We start from the raw sequence: 25,571 nt of genomic DNA, 5'->3' as shown, positions 1-25,571 counted from the left end.
GAAAAAGTGGTGACAAAATTAAAATGACCAAAAATGAGCACCTAAAAAACACGTTCCCATATCTAATTTCCAACCTAAATGTTTGTGCTAATAAAACATTTTAGGTTCAAGTTAATCAACTTACAGCTGAATTTAACCTCAACTAAGCCACGCATATGATCACCTTCACCAATCAACACTTAAGAAATAACGAGGGAAAATAGTCCCAAGAACACAATGTTATTATCATCCGAGAGTAATTTTGTAAATCACACAATATTGTCAAACATAATTACGGAGCTCTGTGTTTTTCGACTAAGACTAAGATTGTCGCCATTCGACGACTATTTCAAGGTAAATGTCTCCCTCTGGTGGCGAGTTGTTGAGCCTTATATTTCCATGGCACTTTTTCAATTACAAATAATGCCACAAATTACCGCTAAAAAATAAACGAACACAAAAAGTGTTTCTGACTATATTACTTTATTGACTGAAGTGTCATTCACCCAAGATAAATTACAAAGTGAGTGAGTTTTTGAGCAAATCCCACTAGATGAACATGCACACCCACCAGTTTCCATCACCAGCAAAGTGTACAGTAACAGTAAATTCAAGAGAATATGGCTTTGTGTTCTGTATATACATACATGAAAACCCAGTCAGCAGCAATACAACACAGAATTCAAAGTAAAGGATTTCAAAAACAGAAAAACGTGTTTTTGTGCAAACATACTGTTGTTTGAATGTTTCCGCTGTCCTATTTGTTCAGGGGAAATGTGATAATACAAGATAACTGATGTGAAATAGACACTACTAAACAATAAACAGGTTATATCATTTATTCAGCAGCTGTGAGCGACAGAAAAAGAGAGTTTTCATTCTGGGTCATTTACAAAGGCTCTTTATATCACAGCATTCATTTATCCATTAAGATACTTCTTTGGATGCATGTACACTTTTGGCAAAATGGCAATGACGCTAATGCCCTCGAAAAGCTAAAGTATTGAAGTTTATCAATTAAAATCCATAAAAGCTCAATCAGACTAGTTTTCAAGTTTCATTGTTCATCTGTATTAACAAGGCACACTTTATCCTATATTACTCATTTATTGGTAGGTGCAGAACTGAAGGTGAGACAAGAAGCAAATCTGGGTTTATGAAACAACCCAGTCATATTTAAACATACAAGCTCTAGTGACTCTTATGTTCAACTATTTAGAACATCTCTAACATTTAAAGGTTCTGCAGCAGCTAGCAACCGTAAAAGAAGTTTAATCATCAGTGCGTTTTACTGGCTAAACAGAATTGTACGTCCTGAGGTGGCGTCTGAATGCACATAAATGTCTTAAGGATCTATACTTTGACAATCTGTACTGAAAGGCAAGTATCCAGATATCTCAGTACTGACAATTAAAGTGGCTTTAATATGCCTGTGGCATAAAGTTGTAAAGTTGAACAATAAACATCCGAGGACTGTGCAAACATTTACATACATTCAATGGAATCAAGAGCCTAGCTTGTATAATAGTATATGCTTAAACTCTTGCATGTTTCTGTATCTTGAGGCACATTATAATTCGTTTGTTACATACTATTTTTTGGAGCAAATTAAAATAGTTTCAAATTTGAAAACGCTTCAATAAAACATTGACTGCTTCTACATATTTCTCATTTAGAATCACTGAATCGTGAATCACGTGAGTCAAAAGATTCACTTTTATGCATCCGGTAAAGAAACATTTAATCCGTCTTTTAAAAAGCGTACGTTAAAATGAAGTTGACTTGAACAAGTCAGTCATACGGTCCATTTAAAACAAGGACAAAGTGTGGTAATATACATCGCATAACCATTGAAACATGAAATATGTATAAGTAATTGTTTTACCTAACCTTTTTGAAAAACTGTTATCTAACAACTACTGAAGTCTGACTGTTTGAAGTAGTAGCACATTTACAGCATATGGACTCAAGATGGAGATAACTGAGCTTACGACAGCTCAAAATAAAAGAGAAGAACAGATGAGAAACCGTTACGTGATGCCAAATCTTGCCTTTTTGATTTACCACAGAAAATATAGAGAAATACTCTATTTAAACAGGCTGTAAGATGATCTGAGTGACAGAAAATGTTCAACTTTCTTGCCATGGAGAAACTGAAGCGAGGTGGGAGAGGAAATGTACGAGGCAACTTCCCGTCTCCGGCACCGAGTCCCCGAGTCCAGAGCATAATCCAGCCACTGCTACATGCAGGCCAAGCAGCCTCTTAAAAGAGCTGGATCATTGATTCCCTTGACTTCCCAACACCAATCCACTTCACTAAAGCAAACATGGAGGAAGTCATGAGGATTAATGCATTTTACACATTCATACTTACAAGGATGACTGAGGGTACTTTTACACGACAATGATGTACTAAAAATGGAAAAGTTTTTCTTTTGCATTTTTGAAAAGTTTTGCATAAAGATAACAACATTGTCAAAACGATCACAAAAACATCTAAAACTCTGTATATGCATGCCAGGCCAGTAGTTGGCGATGTCACTTTGTTGTTTTGGTTGTCGATAACTCACTCTGATGTCATAGTTTTCACAAATTAATAAAAGAACGATAACAGAATCGTTTTCAAAAACTTGCACTTTGAAGCCCGTTTTCAAAAGTTTGCCTTTTCAGGCCCCCAAAATGCTGTTGTCGTGTAAATGGATGGTCAAAAAGAATAAAATCTTCCTCGTGTTAAAGCCATGAGTAACAGATTTTTTTTTTTACAAAAATCTAGAACCTGAAATCTGAAAATCAATACTTAGGTTACTTTTTCAAAACTCTTCACACAGAGAGCATAACAAGCAGTCTATGTGAGCTAAACTGTAGATTATTTATAATTTCTCTGGCACAAAATGCATTCGATGACTACATCTTTCAAATTATATGTCTGTAATTTGTCATGTTTACAATTACATTGAACCACCACCAAAACTCTTTGTATCTACAGGCCAATTTGCACATTTACATACTCTTTTCAAAACTGTTAAACCTAAATTCCAACATAATACAAAACTGAATAAGACTTCTACAGTAATATCATACTGAAATATATTCAAAATTGTGTGGGACATAAATTTGGTTGTAGTTTTCTACTTCAGTTGTAATGGTGTTAATTCACACTTTACAAAAGAAAACTTTCTGAACTGAACTGAATCAACACTGAACTGACTTGAGCTGAATAATGACATTATTGTCTTCTGTAGAGCTGCTTTACAGCAGAATTGAATTAGTCTCATATTTAATGAAATTTGCATCAGTAATCATTATTTTCCTGTTTATAAATGTAAAGCTGCTTTAAAACAATCTGTATTGTATAAAGCATTATGTATAATGGTGACTTGACTCGTTTTTAGGGCGTTTTCACACCTGTAGATCATTTGCTTTGTTCCAAAACAAGGATTAAAATTGTTACAATGTTGCAATTTCTTCTTGGTTTGGTTCGCTTTCACACGGCAACATTTCTAAATGGACTAAAATTAGTTAGTAAGAGGAAAGTATGAGTAAGCTCTCCTCTCATTGGTCAGCTGGCACCTGTTTATATTCTAGGATTCGGCTCATAGCGTTCATCAGTCAGGATGGATAGACAACAGCTCTGTGGGTGGATTGTGGCTTTCTTTGTAGCCGTCTTTATATTACTTCTACTACATTACTTCTACTATTCTACTATATTACTTCTACTTTATATTACTAATCATTTTTAGCAAAAAGCAAAGCTTTGTCTGTATTTTTATGTGTTTTGGGAATTGGAAATTTCAATAAGGCATTTCACTTAGTCTTTGCTCCTTTGCTCTCAAAATTAATTTTGAGAGGCATTAGAAAAACAATCATTGCAGCTTCTCATGCAACATACGTAATTGCCCATCATATATTGTGATACAGCCTGGTTCATTGGTCCGTTGGGTCAGATTGATTTCTCACAACAAGCAAACTGCTCCAGAGTTTGTTTGCAATCGGGCCGAGACCACCTCGTTCAGGCAATCTCGGTCCGATTATTTTGATGCAGATCTTGACTTGATCTAAGATGCAGTATGAAGTGTTTTGTTACTTTTAGTGCATTTTAAATGTGAAATTTACTGCAGTGCCAAGCTGAAGGTTGGTAAGGAGAATGTGTGAAGAGTTTTAACAAAGTGACCCAAGTATTGAGAAATGTGTCCTAGCGATTGTAAAAGTCTTACCAGGCACACACAACTGATCTTCGATGTAGTTGACGTATTTCTTTGCATTTTCTGGAAGCTCATCAAAGGTCCGGGCAGCAGACGTGTCTGTTTTCCAGCCTGGCAGAGTGTCATACTGCACTTCAACCTTCTGTAGCACTTCTTGGTTTGCTGGGGAAAATGTGTGATATTTAATAACTATGCTAGATTTTATAAAATCTATATGTGATGTGCTGCTTACCTGGGAAATGTGGGATGGTTTCACCATCTACTTTGTATGCCACACAAACTTTGATCTCAGGAAGCACATCTAAGATGTCTAGTTTGGTGAGAGCCAAGCTAGAGAGACATATAGAGGGTATACAGATGCATATAAGATAACTGTATTTTATAGAACACAGATACAAAAACCAAAGGAGAAATTTCTGAACACTCACGCCGTGAAGCCATTAATCATGTGAGCATATTTAATAAGCACAAGATCCAGCCAACCACATCTCCTTTTGCGACCTGTGGTCACACCCACTTCCTTGCCTCTCATCTGCAAGAGCTCTCCGGTTTCCTGCGCACAAGTACACTATGACTAAAGTGCAACATTCAATTACTTTGTGTATTTGTGTACGGTATCTGAAAATTTATAATAGAAAAGTTAAACAGTCAAGCTTTTGTGAAAATTTTAATGGTGACACTTTACAATAAGGTTCCATTAGTTCACACTAGTTAATGCATTAACTAATATTAACTAACAATAAGCAATAAATTTTTTTTTTTACAGTATTTATTTATCTTTGTTAACGTTAATTAATAAAATCATGTTAGTTCATGTTAAATCAGGTCCATTAAATATTACCAGATACAACTTTTGATTTCAGTAATGTATTAGTAAATGTTGAAATTAACATTCACTGAGATTAATAAATGCTTTAGAAGTTTTTTAAATGTTAACTAATGTAGCTAACTAATGTTAACAAATGGAACCTTAATGTAAAGTGTTTTATTAACTTTGTCATTTCAATTTCATATTTAGTTTTTAAGGTGACCCATAACATTCTTTTCAGTGACTACAGAAGAAAAATAGCATTTGGATAACTTATTTAAAGTAATGTTTAAGAATGTGCATTGTCTTTGTTAAATACACAAAAAGCTATATGCCAAAATGATCTACTGTATGTAGTAAGGTAGCTGTTGTAGTGGTTAAGTTTAGGTTCGAGTTACGATTAAGAAATGTAGAATATGATCATGCAGAATAAGGCATTAATATGTGCTTTATAAGTACTAATAAACAGAAAATATGCAAGCTAATAAGCAACTAGTAAATAGTAAGAATTGGTCCTCAAACCATTTCAAATCAATAAAAAAAATGTGTTACCTAAATGTCTAATTTATAATATATTCATTGTCATGTAGTGTGATAGATTACTGACTGCTGTTCCTCCGGACTCATTATTGCTGTTCAAATCTATCCATAACAATAATAAATGTGCTCGAGTAAAGTCAGAAAAACACTCACAACACTTAAATTCAAGGGAAAATAAACAGTAGCGAGAGCTCATTAAGCATCCAAACACTGCGAGAAATAAAAGAGGAAAACGGGCAGCTGCTTACGTTGTTCTGTTCTGTAGGGAAAGCCCCAATCCCAACTCTCGTGGTGTAGGCTTTGACAACTCCATAGACTTCACCAACATTCTGGGGTGGCATGCCCAGACCCGTACACACCCCTCCCACAGTGCAGTTTGAGGAAGTCACGAAAGGATATGTCCCTAAACAAGAGTGTCATATTACAACACTTTATTTTGATTGTCCTCAACAGACATTACACTGACTATAAGTAACTTTGTGAGTACTTCAACTTATTCTACTAACCCTAAACCCTAAACTGACAGTCTACTAACCATCTAAAGTTGACATGTAGTTGCAAAGTTACTCATAGTTAGTAGAATGCCTGAAGTGGACCATTGAAATTTTTAACATACAAGCTAAGTATAAGCTATTATACACAGCAAAATCCCCAGAGTTAAATCAACTCTGCTCAGAGTACATATGGTCTCTCTCTAAATAGTGTTAAAATAACACTGAAGCACAGTTAAAGTTTATGAGATAATTAAGCAATTAATTAAGTAATGATTGCGCATTAGTGATGAACATCTGCTGTTAACAAGCAGAATCACTGAAGAAATAAGAAAAAACACAAGAACTACAAATTACTTAAGTCACAATCTTATTGATTGTTTAATTATATCATTAACTTTAACTCTGCTTCAGTGTTACTTTAACACTATTTAGAGAGGGACCATATGTACTCTAAGCAGAGTTGATTTAACTCTAGGGATTATGCTGTGTACAAGCTAAATATAATCAATAAAATTAAATTAAATAAACTGTCTTGTTTGTGTTTGTGAAGCTTTAGAAAATGTAATGACAGTTATCTTTTTTACTATATGTACTGTAGAGTGTCAGGCATCTGACATCTGTCAATGTCTAATTTACTTTCAAAAATTAGAGGTGCAATAAAGTTGTCACATAACCATTAGGAACTATAATAAAAAATGATTAACATGGTGAAGAATAAATATATACGTAAAATAAAATAAAATAAAATAAAATAAAATAGGGTGAAGTTTACAACTGGGAATCAGCTGGTTAGCACACTGCACAGTTGTTACACATGGCCAGGGAATGGTATGTGCTGTATGTTTTGATTTTATCCATTACTCACCAAAGTCAATGTCCAGCAAGGCAGCATTGGCACCTTCCACCAGGATCTTTTTTGGAGGTCCATGTAGCGCATCATGCATGAAGAAGACTCCATCTCTCACCATGGGCTTTATCCTATCTACATATGTCTGAAAAAAAATAGTAAATGACAGAAAGTGTGTCAGGATGTTCAAAAAATGTGTAATATCAGTTGATAACCAATATGATAATGATGTGTTGTGCATCTCTACCTCATTTATGATAAATCTGAACTCTAACTTGTATCAAACTCTTGTAATCCTAACCTACGTTATTAACTGGTGTTAACTGGTATGACATTCAAACTTCTCACCTTGAGTTTCTCAAGTTCCCCATCCACATCAATCTCCAGTGAAGGGTACATAGACTTATACTGTGAGGCCAAATTTTTAAATCTGTGAGAAGAGACATGAGACTGCTCAGTTTACATTGTGATAGACTAGTAGCGTGATCAGTTGCTATCCCATTGTTTCTGGTATGGATTAAGAACTGGAATAAGTGTTTTTATAGAGGGTGCGGTTTAACAGCATCTATTGAATGTGACATGAATGGGTAAAATAGTTGAGTTGTCAAGTTCAGTTGAACAGGTAAGCACACCCTGACCTCTCTGAGAAATCCTTAAAGTCAGCCAGAAGGTCACATATCCTCAGGCCACTGCGAGCTGCTTTGGCTGAATACACGGGGCCGATTCCCTTTTTAGTTGTTCCTAAACTAGGTAGTGAAACAGAAACAAGGTGAGACTCGTGAGTGATATTCATGTGCATTAGATAGACAGACTCTCGTTCCATGTTGGATGTATGTGTTGTGTATGATTTAAAACAGGGGTCTGCAACCTTTTCAGGGACCCCCTAAGTAAAAGAGAACAGAGCAGGGACACTCTGTTACATATATAAAATTGAGTGTCGTTATATTTACATATACTATCATTCAAACATTCGGGGCCAGTACATCTTTTTTTTTTCTTTTTTTATTAATATTCTTATTCAACAAGGATGCATTAAATTGATCAAAAGTGACAGTTTTTATCAATGTGCTACATTTGTTAAAAATTTCTATTTCAAATAAATGTTATTTATTTTGAACTTTCTATTCATCAAAGAATTGTAAAAAAAATCATGGTTTCCAGAAAAATATTAAGCACCACAACTATATTATCAAAATTGATAAAGTTTTCATCATTGATAATAAGAAATGTTTCTTGAGAACCAAATCACCATATTAGATGATTTCTGAAGGATCATGTGACACCTTGATGCCATCACAGGAATACATTAAAGGTGCCCAAGAATGCTTTTTCACAAGATGTAATATAAGTCTAAGGTGTCTCCTGAATGTGTCTGTGAAGTTTCAGCTCAAAATACCCCATAGATTTTTTTAAATTAATTTTTTTAACTGCCTATTTTGGGGAATCGTTAACAATGCACTGATTTACACTCGGCACCGCCCCCCTTAAATCGCGTGCTCCCTGCCACACGAGCTGTCGAGTATATTACAGCGCATTTACAAAGTTCACACAGCTAATATAACCCTCAAATGGATCTTTACAAGATGTTCGTCATGCATGCTGTATGCATGCTTCGAATTATGTGAGTAAAGTATTTATTTGGATGTTAACGTTTTATTCTGAGTGAATTTGAGGCTGTCCTCCGTGGCTAACGGCTAATGCTACACTGTTGGAGAGATTTATAAAGAATGAAGTTGTGTTTATGCATTATACAGACTGCAAGTGTTTAAAAAATGAAAATAGCGACGGCTCTTGTCTCCGTGAATACAGTAAGAAACGATGGTAACTTTAACCTCATTTAACAGTACATTAGCAACATGCTAACGAAACATTTAGAAAGACAATTTACAAATATCAGTAAAAATATCATGCTATCATGGATTATGTCAGTTATTATTGCTCCATCTGCCATTTTTCGCTGTTGTTCTTGCTTACCTAGTCTGATGATTCGGCTGTGTGCAGCTCCAGACGTTAATACTGGCTTGTGTAATCCCTTGAACATGGGCTGGCATTATGCAAATATTGGGGGCGTACACCCCCAGTTACGTGTTACATAACAGTCGGTGTTAAGTTGAGATTCGCCTGTTCTTCGGAGGTCATTTAAACAAATGAGATTTATATAAGAAGGAGGAAACAATGGTGTTTGAGACTCACTGTATGTCTTTTCCATGTACTGAACTCTTGTTATTTAACTATGCCAAGGTAAATTTAATTTTTGAATCTAGGGCACCTTTAATAATGTCATAATATTACTGTTTTTACTGTAATAAAGCCTTGGTAAGCATAAGAGACTTATTTCAAAAACATAAAACAAATCTTACAGAACCAAAGTTTTTTTTTTTGGACAGGCACTTAATGAATCATTATTGATGTACGTATCATTTATTTGTACACTACATTTTAATTTAATTTAATATAATGTAGGAGGGACTATGAAATATTCAGCTGAACTTTAGCTTTGATTAAAGTTAACTTGTGGGTGTCAGGGAAAATACACAGATTATCCAATATTTAATATTGGATGGTATTAAGATTGAAAAATGTTTTCTTTTAACTTTGCAAGACATAATTATTTATGATTATATATAAATTGTTTCACATAAAATAAATAAATAAATAAAACATCTGGGACAGGAACGTGCCTGTATTATCCGAGTCTAGAACATCACATTTGATTTGTCCATTATAAAACAATTGCAAAATACAGATAAACCAGTCAGCTACTAAGATCAACCAGAGAGCTTAGAAAAGCCTCAATTACATTTCTCAAAGCAGGTTCTCTTTTGTTATGAACTCTTGTCATAACATGTTGCTAGCGTGTTGTATGCGTGTGCATAAAGCAGGGTTTTTACTTTTTGCCAGCTTGCTGTTGCCTCTCCTGTTCCTGGACTCCATCCACAGCTTGATGGAAATCAAACACTAGAGGCAGGAGAGTGTATACATTACAGTGAGACAGAGCACTTACTGTGCTGGAACTCATCTCTCTGAGCTCTGAACCCAACATGCCAAAGCAGGTCACCATAACAACACTTGTGTTGACTACAATTGATCCCAGTGTCCTTTCATTTTAACGGCTCCTGCTGAGAATCTTGAATTACAACAATACACTAAAGGCATAATAATTCAAACACATACCATTCATTTCACTGGATTTTGATATGCTATTCTATTAAGTTTTAAAGGACTCTTTGATTAGGTGACATTTGAGAGCGGTATCTGCTCACTTCACATCCCAAAAATGTAAACACAAAAAAGCAGGAGAGTAAAAATGCATTGAGGAATCAAATAAAATTTCAGTGCATTAATTAGAAGTTTTAGTTTTAAAACTTAGAGCTAGCTAGATTTGCAGTTCCTGAAGGAAATGCCACTGCTTGCAAGGCATCAAAAGAACAGTGTTAAAGATTTAGGTTTAGCTTTGGGCTTTCTTTTTTTCTTTCAGAAGCATTGCACAGTACAAAGTGGGTAATAAATGGTTCATATATGTAAAGAAGACAGTATGCAAATATTATGACAATCTCATGGCCATCAGTTACACTTTGAATGTGGAGATAAAGGGTGGTTTTCAAAATGTAATCTTAAATTTCTTGATCAAGTACAAAGTTGTTGTTGTTCCAAATCTAAAACCCCAATGGACTTCATCAACAGCAATGCATTCCTTTGGCTTAAATTGCATGCACTACCATTCAAAAAGTTTGGGATCAGTCAGAATGATCCTTTCATCCAAGTACACTCTCAGAAAAAAAGGCTGTCACTGAGGCACATTTGAAATTAAAATATATTAAAATAGAAAACTGTTATTTTAAATTGCAATCAAATTCACAATATTACCTTTTACACTGTATTTTGAGCAAATAAATGCAGACAGTCACCATAAGTACGGAGCCCCTAAAGGGATATGATATAAGAGGAAAAATAAGTCAATGCTTTTGCGTTCCCCCGAGAAACATAAAAGTTTTTGCAAGTGAACGCAAAAGCATTGAAATATTTTTTCCCTGCCATCTTATATTTTTTCCATCACCATGTCTCTTTAGGGGCTCCATACACAAGAGAAACTTTTGAATGGTAGTGCAAGTGTATTCAGAACATATTTAAAAGTAACTATGAATCCAAAATAATCAGATCATATTCTGACTAAATTTCAGATTTCATGATGACATTATTTAATAATTACTTTGTAATAAAATCAAATAATTTACAACCCAACAAAACCAAATTTTGCCTGTAGTTCTGAATGTAATTCAGTGTTTATATATCATGGGAGGAGCCATCAACCTACCAATGTGTGCACGATCAGAGATGATGAGCCTGTTCTCCCAGCCTTCTAGACCTGCAAGCAAAATCACTGTTAAACTCGTATCAATGCTCACTGAAACTCGATTATAAAGCACAAGGGCACAAACAGATAAACACAAACCTTTTCCTTTCCGCAAATTCTTCTCAGCCTCCTCGAAGAGGCCCGGCAGGTGAATGACTACACCATTACCTGCAATCAAATGAGGAGCTGTCAATCATCACGGCTTTCACACGACACTTAAACCTGAGTTAACTGCATCTTTACCCTGGGAAAAAGGCCAGTTTTAACCCTGGAGTGTTAAATAATGTGGTGCTAGAATGTTACAGTGAGTTGTTTAGCAACAGACAACTTACCTCATTAATATTCATGCACAGAAACTTGTTTCTTGTTCACGCTGTGTTCAGTTACAGTGGAAACACTTCCACAGATGGACGTACAATTAATGTGCAATTAACATTATTAACTTCGTAAATGTGCAAATAAGAACATCAACCCTTACAAAGGTGGAACAATTTACATGTCTTCTGGCTGTGTTGAATTAGTATTTTAAAAATGAATGTTTTGACTAGAATTCTTTAGCCACTACAAAATGTTACCAAATTCAATTATTCTCGTAATGTTGCTCTATTGGTTTTACTACACTGTATATAGAAAATGAATTTAAAAAATTACCCCAGGCTTTAAAAATGTGAAATCTTGAAAACATGAAACAAAAGGTTAAGAATTACCCTGGATCTAAAAACCCCGAATGTGTCATTTCAGGAGCTGGAATGGACAGGAAAGGTAGGAATACTGGCAAGAAATATTAAACTTATACAAGCCGAGTATACTTGCATTAAGTGTTAAAGTGCTCTGTACTAAGAACATCAAGCATTTCCTATAGATCATACTAATCTACAGTGCGGACATATGAATCAGAAGGCCAGAACACAGTGGTGGCCATTAGCAAAATTGGATCTTTGCAAATAAACTACATAGATTGCACTCAGCTATATTAGTCTGAATAATCTGGCCAGCATCCAGACTCTCTAACAGGAGAGGGTGGCATCCTCAAAGAAAGAACCACCAATATAGATCTTTATGCTGTACTGGTTGCATACAAGACACTCTATCCAAACAGAGGGGGGTAATTTGACATACTCACCAATGAAGGCTGTGACCTTAGGGTTGATAATCCCACTTGGTAGAAGGTGGAAATCATATTCCACTGAATCAACCACGACCGTGTGTCCTGCATTGTTGCCCCCCTACAGGAGAGAAGAACACATAGACTTTTCTATCCACGAGAAGAAATAATACAAATTTGGAATAGTTCATTCCAGAACATCATGATTTCACTTCTTCTGTAGAACATAAAATATATTTTGAGAAAAACCTCAACGTTTTGTCCATACAATGGAAATCAATGCGCTTCAATGTCGTTTGGACCTCAAAGTTCCTCAAAATATCGTTGATGTTCCACAAAAGCAAGCAAGCTTTTGGTTGAACTATCCATTTAGCTAACATCAAGCATTACTATGGTATGGTACAGACATGCTTAGACAAGCAGTTGTGAAATGGAACATTTGAAGCACGTAAACACTGATTTTGGTTGTTGGGTGTGGATTCAATGTGAGAAGAGCTCTACTGCTCAATTAGACAACATAAAAGTAGGAATCCAGATGCACTCATTCCAATCACACACATTGCTCTTAGGCAGAGTTTAATTTGTTTCATTTTCATTTTAACTGTCATGCCACATGACTAAAGAACAGGGAAACCACAGATTAGAGAGTACACTTGCTACGCCAACTGTTACCATCCTTAAGAATAATCAAGAGTCCTCACATGTGTCGTTTTTCAACATGTCGTCAATCAGCTCTGACCTCGTGTCATGTCTGAGGGAGTTCCCACAAAGTGTGCACAATAAATCAGTCTTTAATCCAGCAAGGAACAGTGCAGAGCTATTTCAGGACAGGTCTCCTTTGACCAGTTTAGTAGTGCGTGTGTTTGGATGCCTCTCCTTTTTAGATCCATTTACGATGTTCTCATACCCATGGTGACCAAAAGTGTTGCTTGCTTTAGCATTACTATTATGGACTCCTATTACAAGGTTGCTTTTGAGTCAATGGGCCCAACCTGGGAGGTTTAAGCACAGATTGAACTAATACATCACATTGTTATTAGCAGCATGCTGACAATTTAGAAACTTTAGAAACATTGACTTCATGTAATGAATGTGGTGTTTCTGTAAGCAAAAAAAAGTAAAAAGTGTAATAAACAGGTTTAACAGTTATTGAACATGCATTCATAACCCATTTTGTTTTCATAATTTCCAAGTGTAATATTATTCAATGAGGAAAAAACATTAAGGATGGGATTTGACTCCATTGGGAATAGAATGGACTGTGAAAAGTGGCTTCTATACAGTTTGGTAACTTCAGCAAATATATATATATATATATATTTTTTTTTTTAATATTCTGCACAATTAATTGTTAAGATAATAAATAGGCTCAATTCTGATTTCATGTCGACTTCAAAGCAAATTTGTATCCATATTATATACAATTTTATAAGACGTGGTTTCTAGGGAAAATACGTACAGTATAGTTTGTTTCAGAGGAAACTCAGAAGAGCTGAGTTATTAACTTAAAACATTACTTTCATATGATGTTTGTCACGTTTGCTCTCATGACTATCTCTGGGGTTTTAGGCCGCGTTGGATGACATCCAGCATTCCAAACCTGGCAGGCTAAAAGTGGCTAGAATGAGTGATCTGCTCCAATGTCTGTTTGAAGAGTAACAAGGGGTTGAGGAAATAATTCAGGGATTACTAACAGAATGCAGTTGAAAAAGTACCAAACCAATTCCAAAAACTAGTTTGATTGTATATTGTTTTGTGTGGTGAGATTAAAATGGTGTGTTTCATATGGCTTGGTTTGTTTTGTTGGTTTCTCGGAAAAAAGAATATTTTCAATATATCAACTTCAATACAAGAATATTACTTTTTGCATTTACTGAATTTAAAAGCATGTCTCAAGTTCACAAGAAAGAAAAAGCTGGCATTCAGATCTCTCAAGGATGATAAAAGAAATGTTCCAAGTCAAAAAAAGGTTTAGGTTTTAGAAATTGCACTCTCAATGGGCAAATTCTATAGCAACGAACCAATTCGAGCTGAGCATATTATAATGAGATAAAAAAAAACATTTTCAATTTCTTCTCTAAGTCTGTAATTCTAGCTTTAAATTTCCCTGACCTTTCTAGGTTTCTGCAGAAAACAATCCTTTAAAGATGCACATTATCTTTTGTTTCTTTGTCATGCACTTTACAGCAAAAAAGCAAAAGTTTTGATTTACCAATGCCATTGTAGAAATGCATTAATACCAGTCAGCCACAATTTATTTATTTCTACAAAGCAAAGTGTATCTAAAGGGGGTACAGAAGAAAAATGAGTAGTTTTGGAGTAGCTCATGAGGAGTAGCTCGTGTCATATGAACATTTCAGCTCCTAAGATGCGGTCTGCTCAATGTAAAATGAAACAGCTTTTATTGGTCTATTATTAGTCTTGAAACATTTCAAAATTTCTTTGTGTAAAAAACAAAACTGAGAAACACCAGAAATGAATCAGGAAATCAGCTGATAAAAATGTCCTCAGTTATATAAAGTATTTGGGACTTAATTGATTAACACTAGGTTTAAAAATGGCAGCATAATTATCAGCAAGCAGCATTCTTGGCCTCACTGATAAAAAAAAACAGCTGTGCATTACACAGTTTATCATGCATGACCACCGCAACACTGCAGGCAAGAGAGTGAATTATCAAGCTGACCCCAAGGATTCAGACATGCCTGACATTTATGGTTAAAATACGTTAAGACTCTTAAATTAAAACAGTAAGTGGCAGATTTATTGTCTGAAACAAATTGAGTCAATTACAGAGTCAGTACAGCATATCTAATCTATATTTGACTATGCAACTTATCTGTCAGAGCAACAGATGGCCGTTCATTCTTGTCAGACTTGGTGTTAAAGTAGCAGATCAAGAAAGAAATGTGATACCAAAAGCGTATAGCTTGACTAAAAGATGTTCATAAACACTCCTATAGACGGTTATAGCTCACAAAGATCTCAGTACATTCCTGTATAACAGGAACTATGTCTTGTTGTGCCATAATAGATCTGTAAGAGTGACCATTTCAAGCCTAAAAAACATTTAACAAGCCCACATGCCTGGAAAACCCATAACCAATAAGCAACTGATTTGTTTTTCCCCAGTGTTGTACTTATAAAACATATTTAACCACACAAACTAGGCTTACATGAAAAGAGTTTAATGTGCAAATAAAACGGACATCATAAAAAGAGATACAGCATGAAATGGCTGTTCAGACTGCATCATATTTGATCCTCTAGTCTGGCCCGACATATCAAATTGGTGTGACACAGAACAGCATGATGGTCTTTCTTCCATTCCATCTGCCCGTAAGGAAAACCAGTCAGACTGCTGAGTGCAGTGTTTTTATAAAAAGACTAACACTATCTGCTTTCTGTCCCATCCGTTTGGACAGCATACACATGACGCTTTGCATAGTGCGCTGCAGAGTGACTTGTTTAAATGGAGTCACAACCTTGGCAGAATACAAACTTCTTAGGAGAGAATTCTTGCAATGTGAGCCTGTTATCAATACCATACATAGCAACAGGGGGGCGTAAAGTGGCCTGCTACTGCTACCACAGTGCAGTAGTGTGCTGCTTTCTAGCATAGCATAACATAACACAACCACTGGGGTATTCATACCTCAACAAGTTGCCCAATTGTCCCTAAAAGTCCTTTCTTCACAAATCTAAACATTTAAAATCAACCGATGTACAATCTATATAGAATAGATTAGTAATATAATAGAATAAATGTGTGTATGTGTATGTGTGTGTGTATGTATATATATATATATATATATATATATATATATATATATATATATATACACACACTAGTTAAGTGAGAGCACAGCAGTGTCCAAAAGTCATAAGGCTGTTATAGTGACACCTGTTTCTTTCTGACTTGTAATGGGAGATATGTTGACACATGGAGCCATATGCTATGTAAACCTTACTTTACTACCTGAACCAACTGCTTAACAATATATATGTGTATTTTTAACTGATGGAAACAAGCATTTTAAAATTATAAAATAATATTAGCATGTTTTTCATGACCATGGAAACCTTGTATTGAGAGGTCACAGATTCTTGAGTAGAGAGAAGTTGAGGCCTATTGAGTAATGTGTCAACAACATCGTCAGATGGCCAAAAAAAATTGTCAAGTGTTTTTACAAACTAAGGGCACAGCTATGAAATCTAATAAATGTTTAAGTAAGGCAAAGGTCTATTGTTAAAAAAGTACATCTTCCTTTTCTAAACACAAAGTAATGATTCCTTAAAATGTTTATATTAATAGTTCTGTTTAATGTAGACTATATGTATTGAGTTCTATGAACAGGTGGTGACTGATGTTATATTTTTATAAAATATAACCCAAATTTAATTAGATTTGTGTTTAAAAAAACATTCTATTGGTTGAAAGTATAAATGTTGCTAAAAGGCAGGTAAAGTTGTTACTGAGCTGCACAGTTTGTAACGTGTATAACACATCATAGAAAATCAAATAGCTAGAGGTTAATGTTGAGTAAAATCAACCATTATTTTAATTATTAACAATAACAACATCTGGTTTGACTGTATTACTCATAAAAAACACCACACCTTCGCGCGCGTCATAGACTTCAAAGGAGTCCTGCGCTCATGTGAACAACAGTCTGTGTTTACATCCTTAAAACACACCCCGGATCATCCAAATATTAGCTGATGTACTAAATAACATCTAGTTAGATTTCAAGCCTACAATGGGCAGGCCTGCGGTCAGCCATCACTCTGGCTTCAATATCACATAATTCAGTCAAGGTGACATTAGCAAACACCCTACATAGTGCACTGCTAGCGAAGCTAAATCACACAGTACGCACGAAGAGCAGCATTGTAATTGACGTCGCTCGCGTGCAGACAGCGTCGTCGATAATAATGGAAGCGCGCTGTAATTCCTATTTCCGCATTAATAATACAGCAGCGAACTGCTTCACAAGAACTGGCCAGCAAATGCTACACGAGCACTCACAGCACTTAACATTCATTTCACTACTACACAGGCTGCTCACTGATTATCCATGAATATTTCCGTGCAAACCTCGTGGATGATGTAGGCTACGCAGCGCATCACAACTACACAACATACATATTCGCATATTCCTAGAGTACTGCTCATAAACTAACCTGACATCTGCAGACCATATCAGCGTCCTGAGCCAGCAGGTCTACCACCTTTCCTTTTCCTTCATCGCCCCACTGCGCTCCGAGCACCACGGTCACTCTGTTGCCCACACTTGGGCTCGTCACCCGGCTCGTTCTGTCCTCGCCGTGGGATCCTCCGTCCTGCGACTGTGCGTTCCCGCTGTCTGACATGACCGTGTCCCCTCTGCTCTCCCTGTAGCTCCGCAATGTTCCTCCGACACACGCACACCTGAGCAGACACCGAGGGCGGAGCACTGCTTGCGTACCAGCGCCTCCAGCAAGTGGTGTTCTGCAGAACCAAATGACGTCCAGCTCCCCCTCTCTGGGTTGAGCTTGACCTAGTTCAGCTCCACCTCTGTTTGGTTGGGGTGGCGGGATAGAGTTATGGCAAAGCCACTTGCTTAGGTATTAAAGGGATAGTTCACCCAAAAATGAAAATTCTGGGTTACACTTTATTTTAAGGTGTCATTGTTACAGTGTAATTAATATATATTTAAGTACTGAGTAATATTAATTAACAACATGTACTTACTATAGGGTTAGGGTAGGGTTAGGTTGAGGCTTATTTGCATGTAATTATGCATAATTACTATGGTAAGTATATGTAACACTGCAAGGACACTGTAAAATAAAGTGTTACCAAATTCTGTCATCATTTACTCACCCTCAGGTTGTTCCAAACCTGTAAAAATTTCTTTGTTCTGTTGAACACAAAGGAAGATATTTTGAAGAAAGTTTGTAATCATACTGTTTTGGGGCACCATTGACTTCCATAGTAGGAAAAAATTACTATGGAAGTCAATGGTGCCCCAGAACTGTTCAGTTTCCCACATTCTTTAAAATATCTTACTTTGTGTTCAACATAATAAAAAAAGTATACAGGTTTGGAACAATCTGAGGGTGAGTATATGATGACAGAATTTTCATTTTTGGGTGAAGTATCCCTTTAACTAGTTTTATTACAGTTTTTGAAGCCGTCTTGTTGGAAAATGGCTTGTTTTTCTGCATAGTAGATGAGACAACAATGATGGAATATTGAGGATGAATCCAATGAAACTAGTTCAAGGGGTTAAAGGTCTGACTTCTAGGACTCAGTGTCTTCCATTTGTAAAAATCAGTTGAGTTACAAAAACATGGTGTAACACAGTTCGTAAGTATGGGAAGAAGGAGGCGGGAACCGGCGAATGTTCACCAAAACTTTAATTCGCAGACGTCTGCCGGCCACACAAACATAATAAAATAAAGTCCAGGCCTCGTCCTCTCTCGTCCTTCACTGTCGTCGCTCCTCATTTTATGCTTCCGGAGCTCCTCCGTGAGAGACTCAAGGCCGGTGCGCCTCCCAGGTGGAGCTCATTAACTCTCGTGCAACTGGCCTCGCGCAGTTCCCTCACGGATCTCGCTCGCCCTGTTCGCCACATACACCCATCGCCCCTCGCAGGCCGGGGGGTACTCCTGCGACTGCGCTTACTCCCCCCCCGGGGGCCTGTCTCGGCGGCCACAGCACCTGGGGGTAAGGACAGACGAGACGAGAGAAAGGAGACGGAAGCAAGGGGAGCGACAGGACGAAAGAGGGGAGAGAGGAAAAAGAAAGAAAAAAAATTCTGGGTCCGGTTCCCAGACACACTGCCACTCGGTCCTCAGCCTGCCGAGAGGCTCTTCCTCGCGGTGCCATGCGATGGCACTGGGCGCTCGGTGGATGGCCCGATCCTCGACTGCCTCCTGGAGGCCGGCGATGGCTCCTCCAGTTGAGGGCAGCCGGCAGCGAGTCCGCCGTCCCCTGCTCCTCCCCTTCATGGCGGACGGTAGCAGGCTCCGGCCCACGGCAGACGACGGCACTCCTCCGCTCCCTCCAGGATGGCAGCCACCCCACCTCATCCCAGGAGCACGGCATCCGGGTCTCCGTCCCACCTTTCTCAAGGCTCCAGTACCACCGCCTCGGGCAGCCTCTCGCGGTCTTCACTTCTGCGCTGCCCGAACTCCACAGCACCGCGATCCCCCTTAGCAGCGAGGGCTCTCCGACAGCATGTCCCTCCTTCCTCCCGGGTTTCAGCACCAATGTAACACAGTTCGTAAGTATGGGAAGAAGGAGGTGGGAACCGGCGAATGTTCAACAAAACTTTAATTCAAAATAAACAAATACAAAACGAAAGTAATTCCGGCAGACTCTCGCGGACGTCTGCCGGCCACACAAACATAATAAAACATAAAATAAAGTCCAGGCCTGGTCCTCTCTCGTCCTTCACTGTCGTCGCTCCTCATTTTATGCTTCCGGAGCTCCTCCGTGAGAGACTCAAGGCCGGTGCACCTCCCAGGTGGAGCTCATTAACTCTCGCGCCACCGGCCTCGCACCGTTCCCTCACGGCTCTCGCCCGCCCTGGTCGCCACACATGGACTATCCTTTCAGTTTCACTTATAAGACTTTGAAATTGCTTCTGTTATTGCATGGAAAGACCACTTTATAATGGTGGAGAAACTCTGGATTGGAAGACCAGCAGCTAAATATCAACGGTCTGAGACTTCCCCAAACCCCAAAACCATGTTTGGCAGAAAGGATGGCGCACTGGTGACGTACACTGACAGAAGACTCTGTACGACTGCTCACATCCTATGAGACTGAAGGCATATCTGGAGAACCAGAACTTTCTTGAGTAAGGATGTTTACCAAGGCCCATTTCAGATGCTTTTTTTCAGCTCAGCTTTAGAAACTCTGCTGGTAAGAACAGACACTATGCTTTATAGCTTTCACAATGATTTAATGGGATTACCTGCGAATAATGGATTCCTGCAACTTAAGCCAAGTCATCATGTGGTCGGGGGTGAGTGGCAGAAATCAGATTATCAGGAGTATTTCCTTTAAAATACATTTGAGATTCAAATACATTTTATTTGGAAAAATGTGATTTAAAAATAAAATGTACATTTACCTTGGTGCAGAGATCACCCAAAAGACTAATTCGCCGCTGGTTCCCTCAAGATTTTCTTATGGGGTTTTATGATAGGGGTTTTCAAGTTATGAGTAAAATAGGGTCTGTGCTTTAAACATAACTTGGTGATAACATTTTGGTCTACAATATAAATTACACACACTCATATCGAAAACACATTTTGAAGCTGTTATTTTATCTTAAAAATGTATGTTTCTATAAATAACTAGATAAGACTGTTTGGGGTGTGAATGTGTGCAGTGTGTGTGTACAAAATGTCCAAGTATCGTCAAGTTATATTTACCACAGACCTCTTTGTACTCATAAATTGAAAAACCCCATTGGAAAATCTCAAGGGAACCACTAGTTGCAAAGTAGTCTTCCAGGTTTTGACATCATCCCTGCACCACTCTATTAGTTGTGTCCCAAATGACGCACTATACACTATGCACTTATAAAATGCATTATGTACTCAACTGTGTATTGTACCAATTTTATAAGGTTATTTTGTCATTTAACATCAGAGACTAAAAGCCACTTCCCCTCCACATATGGAAAGATGCAACAGTTGAGTGAATGAAGTGTCCACACTTTGTTTTTTTAGTTAATTAAGTGCATCATCCAGGTATTTAAAGTGCATCTTTTCTTTTTGAAATGTTCAGTGATAACACACTAGTAATAGTAATAGCAAATGTTATAACAGATGTTCTGTTTATACTACAAAACAGGATAAAATATTGCATAAGTACACAAACTGGGACACATCTATTGTCATGTCCCATCCTTTGTGATTCTCCTCAACAGATCACTTGTGGAACATGCTGGTAAAGATGGAGAACAGCGTGTTGTTCTTCTGTAAATTTGGCATGAATAGACTGTTGCTGCTTCCCAACTGGTATGACCCTAGACGTTCCGTGGTGCTCTACCTAAACCAGAAGGAGCAGATTACTATCCTGAAAATGTTGGACGGAGGTCTGCATGTGGAGAATTACCCCTTGCAGATGGAGATCAGGAGTGCCTTGCGAGGGGGGGGGTCTACGACTGTCCCTTGCTTCACACACAACATGAACAGACCTGTCTATTACATTGACAAGGGAGAGGGCATTGAGTTGTGGGCCCAGGTGAGTTGGAATAGATCTAGCTTATGCATCGCAAGAGGAAAGTGTTCCTTCACAAAAGCACTTCTTTGTCTTTTATACATGCATTTTGAATATTCTAGTTTGCAATATTCATAAAAACTGAAATTTTACAGTTGCAAAGAAGCATCAGTGGTTTTAACTAACTGTATTGTGATGACCTGAACATTAGGTATCTGTACTGTAGGCCAAGTACAGAAGTTACCAAGTGTACATTTAAAGTCACCATGAAATCAAAATGGACAATTCTTGTTTTTATGGAATATTGCAGTATTATAAATGATTTATTATAAATGATGAATTCATGTGCCCTCGCAATCTTTAATCAAAATAACTTTTTGCTTCTCTTCTCTTCTCTTCTCTGATGATATTGACTGGTGCGAGGGTAGGACGACCTGTCACTCACAAGAGATCGCAGCAAATAGCAAACCACAACGATCCAACAATCCAATCAATTCACAATGGACAAAATTAAGTCCTATGTTTTTTTTTCTCACTCGGATATACGTCACAATAGGGAAGAAAAGACTATCACAACTTCCGTTTCATGCCGACATTAAAAATAAAGGTTCCTAAAAGGTTCCAGCAATGCAATAGAAGAACTTTTTTGGGTTCCCCAAGAACCTTTCAGTGAAAATTTCTTATAAGAACCAATTTTTTCTTGGTGTAAAGCACATTTTAGTAATCTAAAGAATTTTTGTGTAATGGAACGGTTTAATGAATGTTAAAGGATCTTCATGGAACCATAGATGCCAACAAAGTATCTTTTATATTTAAGATAAGAAAGTGATACACTTCTTGTGCATTTCCAGATAGTCTACCATGAAGGTAGAAACATTAAAGGATTAGTCCACTTTTAAATACACTTTTCCTGATAAATTTACTCACCCCCATGTCATCCAAGATGTTCATGTCTTTCTTTCGCCAGTCGAAAAGAAATGAAGGTTTTTGAGGAAAACATTCCAGGATTATTCTCCTTACAGTGGATTTCAATGGTTACCAACAGGTTGAAGGTCAAAATTACAGTTTCAGTGCAGCTTCAAGGGCTTTAAACGATACCAGATGAGTAATAAGGGTCTTATCTAGCGAATCGATCGGTCATTTTCGAAAAAAATACAACCGTTTATGCTTTATAAACAAAATATCGCCTTGAACGTACTTTCCGCTTCCGCATTCTTCATAACGCTTACGCTGAATGTCCTACGCCTTCCCTATTCAAGTTACGGAAAAAAACGAAACTGGCGCCGCGTTCGTTCCGTAAGTAGAATAGGGAAAGGCGTAGAACATTCAGCGTAAGCGTTATGAAGAATGCGGAAGCGGAAAATACGTTCAAGGCGATATTTTGTTTATAAAGCATAACGTTTATCAGGAAAAGTGGACTAATCCTTTAATGTGAAGCTACACAGGAACAATGACCATGTGTTGCAGATCACAGAAATGACCCATTTTGAGAGTCCATGTGCACCATCTGGTTACTATAAACGTGGTTTGGTATGGTCTTTGGTGTGTTTAAAATAGTATATAGGGAGTGAGTTGTTTATGATGCTCATATAAGCCAAGATTTAAAAAAAAAAAAAAAAAAAAATTTTACTTGGTATTACACTGTCATATTTATTGAGAGTATATGTTTTCTTTTTTCAGACCTTCAGCTTTTATGAGGATGCAGACTACAAAGACATGACTAACATCTCTGATCTGTTGTTTTAAATGGCATCATTGATAGATTCTTGTACAGACAATCTCAACCGAATTAGTTAAGGCATCCAGTTCATCCAGCTATCATAACCACCATCCTGTTATATAATTAAAAACAGTTTGAAATCAAGTGGTAAGGAGCTGCTACCAAACAATATTGGTAATTCATGCAATGTGCTTAAAAAGTCAGGTAAGTTGTTTGGGTACTGGGGGGTTGGTGATGATTCTCCTTTTTCTTATTTGTGAAAAATCTGATAAGAAAACTACTGTGGATACTATAACACTAAATAAGGCATAGATTGTTTATAGATTTCCCATTTTATGGGCTGCCCACCAAACAGACACGTTCGTTTTATGGAATAAGTGTTGTCTAATTGTGTAGCAATATAATTTAGAAACCATATCATATGACCATCTAGTAGCTCAAACCCTTTTAACTGAGTTAACCATCAAAGGAGATGTACAATTTAGACAAACATACAATTCCAGGGTAATATTCACTAAAAATTCAGCACTTAATAATAGAATATGTTCAATTTGCTGTTATACTTAATCATTTTCTCAATGTATTGTTCACAGATTTGTTTTAAGTAATCATTCAAAGGATCTGCTGAGAATCTTTCTTAGGCCTGTGTATTTTTGTAGATACTAATGCTATAATTTAATCAGCATATCTGAGATAAGTATGAGAAGCACAGTGTTGTTTTTGTCATACATATTTTTTTGGGGGAAAAAAGCAAACAAAGCCACTATGTTATGAGGACCAGAGCTATGACAGCATGTTTTTCTATGAAAACAAGTTGGTAGATCATTTTTTCTCGCAGTGAAATACATGTGAGGCAACTGATGATAGTCATGAGTTCTCTTAATGTCTCACAGCTTGTGTACTGGAAGAGCTTTGGCTGTGTTGAGAATACGCTACAAAGATGCCTTTCGCCCCGGACATCGATTTGTGAGTATGTATGACACAAGCAAATTGACACTCTTTAAGTTCAAAAATTAATCCTTCCGAAACAATTAGCAATATGAGCCACACATACAATGTTTTACTGGGGAAGAAGATTGTTATACAGTGGATGTGTGCAAGTGTTTTGATATTTTTCTTTTCTTTAGGTATAATGGAGACAACTTTGTGCACAGTGTTCTTTGTGTAGGAGACTTACTTTAATGCAACCATGTGTCAGGTAATATGCATCAGATGTGTGTGTGTGTGTGTGTGTGTGTGTGTGTGTGTGTGTGTGTGTGTTGTAGAAACACAAAACATTCCTTTGGCTCTGCCTTCATGAGGCCCAAGTATGGAAATCTATGCTAGTTGATGAGAAGTGAAGAGGCCTGGGGACCTCATGTGGGTGCAGGTTTATCTCAGTTTAGTTTTCATAACTTGGCTTTATCTCAGGGGATATGAGCAGTCATTTGGTTTATTAGCAATGAAAGAAAAGGGAATGTGTTTCATGTCTTTCAGAAATGCAGGAGCTGTTTTTTTCACAACTCTGAAAAACTGGGTAACCTTGAACAACCCTATGAAATTATGAATAGGAGTTCCAAGAATCTTACCTTTTCTCAGGAACACAGTGCTATTTACAGTATACAGTCTTTATTGTAAAGATTGTGGACACAAATTACGGGTGGATGTCACTTTCTTTTCAAATAACTCTTCAAGATATTAAATTCTAAAAGGATTTGCTGTGTTAGCAGAAAATATGCAATTAAAGTGCTCGTTTTCAGTGGACATCATAAGAACTGATAAGTTGAAAATGTAAAGTGTAATTTACTGCATGTGCATATGCACACAAATTCATAATGTTAATAAATTTGGAGTATTCTCAATGAGCGTCTGCATGCACATCCAGACTATTTCCATAAGGGTCTTCCACAACCTTTCCTTTACTTACATATATGATGAAATATGTATTTAAATAAAATATCTGCCTATGTATAAAATTTTGTCTTAACACATTCATAAGGCCACCCAGAGTACACTGTAAAAAATAACTGTTGGTTTACCTTAAAAAAGTAAGTTACCTGGTTGCCTTTTCATTGAAATTAAAAATTTGAGTTAATACAGTGAAGGTGATTGGTTTAATGAACAGAAACTCTAAATATTATGTTATCTGAGCTACATTAATTATCTAAGTTGATTTGACAAAAGAAAACAAATATGAAAACAAATCATAAAAATAATTTTTTTACAGAGTATGTGATTTTTGCATTCATGTGGTTACTGTTCCTTATATTTAGAATACATTTTAGTATGAAAATTATTGATGAATCATGATTTGTCAGTG

At 37.0% G+C, this 25,571-nt stretch overlaps 1 protein-coding gene and 1 long non-coding RNA gene across 3 annotated transcripts; one reads left to right on the top strand and one right to left on the bottom strand.

Moving 5' to 3' along the window:
• Positions 1 to 443: 443 nt before the first annotated feature.
• adss2 (adenylosuccinate synthase 2) lies at positions 444 to 17,828 on the bottom strand. The gene is made up of 13 exons (XM_048204581.1): positions 17,514 to 17,828; positions 12,348 to 12,450; positions 11,324 to 11,392; positions 11,186 to 11,236; positions 9,762 to 9,828; positions 7,509 to 7,616; positions 7,219 to 7,300; positions 6,889 to 7,015; positions 5,778 to 5,932; positions 4,610 to 4,734; positions 4,414 to 4,511; positions 4,194 to 4,343; positions 444 to 2,295 (listed from the first exon to the last, which is right to left on the bottom strand). Exons 1-13 carry the CDS (start codon positions 17,700 to 17,702, stop codon positions 2,243 to 2,245), a joined length of 1,377 nt encoding a protein of 458 aa, XP_048060538.1. The 5' UTR covers positions 17,703 to 17,828; the 3' UTR covers positions 444 to 2,242.
• A 5,080-nt stretch (positions 17,829 to 22,908) lies between these two features.
• On the top strand, positions 22,909 to 25,300 carry LOC125276753. Of its 2 annotated transcripts, none has more exons than XR_007186740.1 (3): positions 22,909 to 24,238; positions 24,400 to 24,470; positions 24,749 to 25,300. It is a non-coding gene; the product is annotated as an uncharacterized LOC125276753 (long non-coding RNA). The 2 variants fall into 2 exon arrangements; XR_007186739.1 differs by having other exon boundaries at positions 22,909 to 24,242.
• Positions 25,301 to 25,571: the final 271 nt, after the last annotated feature.

Source organism: Megalobrama amblycephala, linkage group LG10, assembly GCF_018812025.1.
Source record: "Megalobrama amblycephala isolate DHTTF-2021 linkage group LG10, ASM1881202v1, whole genome shotgun sequence".
Lineage (NCBI taxonomy): Eukaryota > Metazoa > Chordata > Actinopteri > Cypriniformes > Xenocyprididae > Megalobrama > Megalobrama amblycephala.
This window is presented reverse-complemented; position numbering and strand designations above follow the sequence as displayed.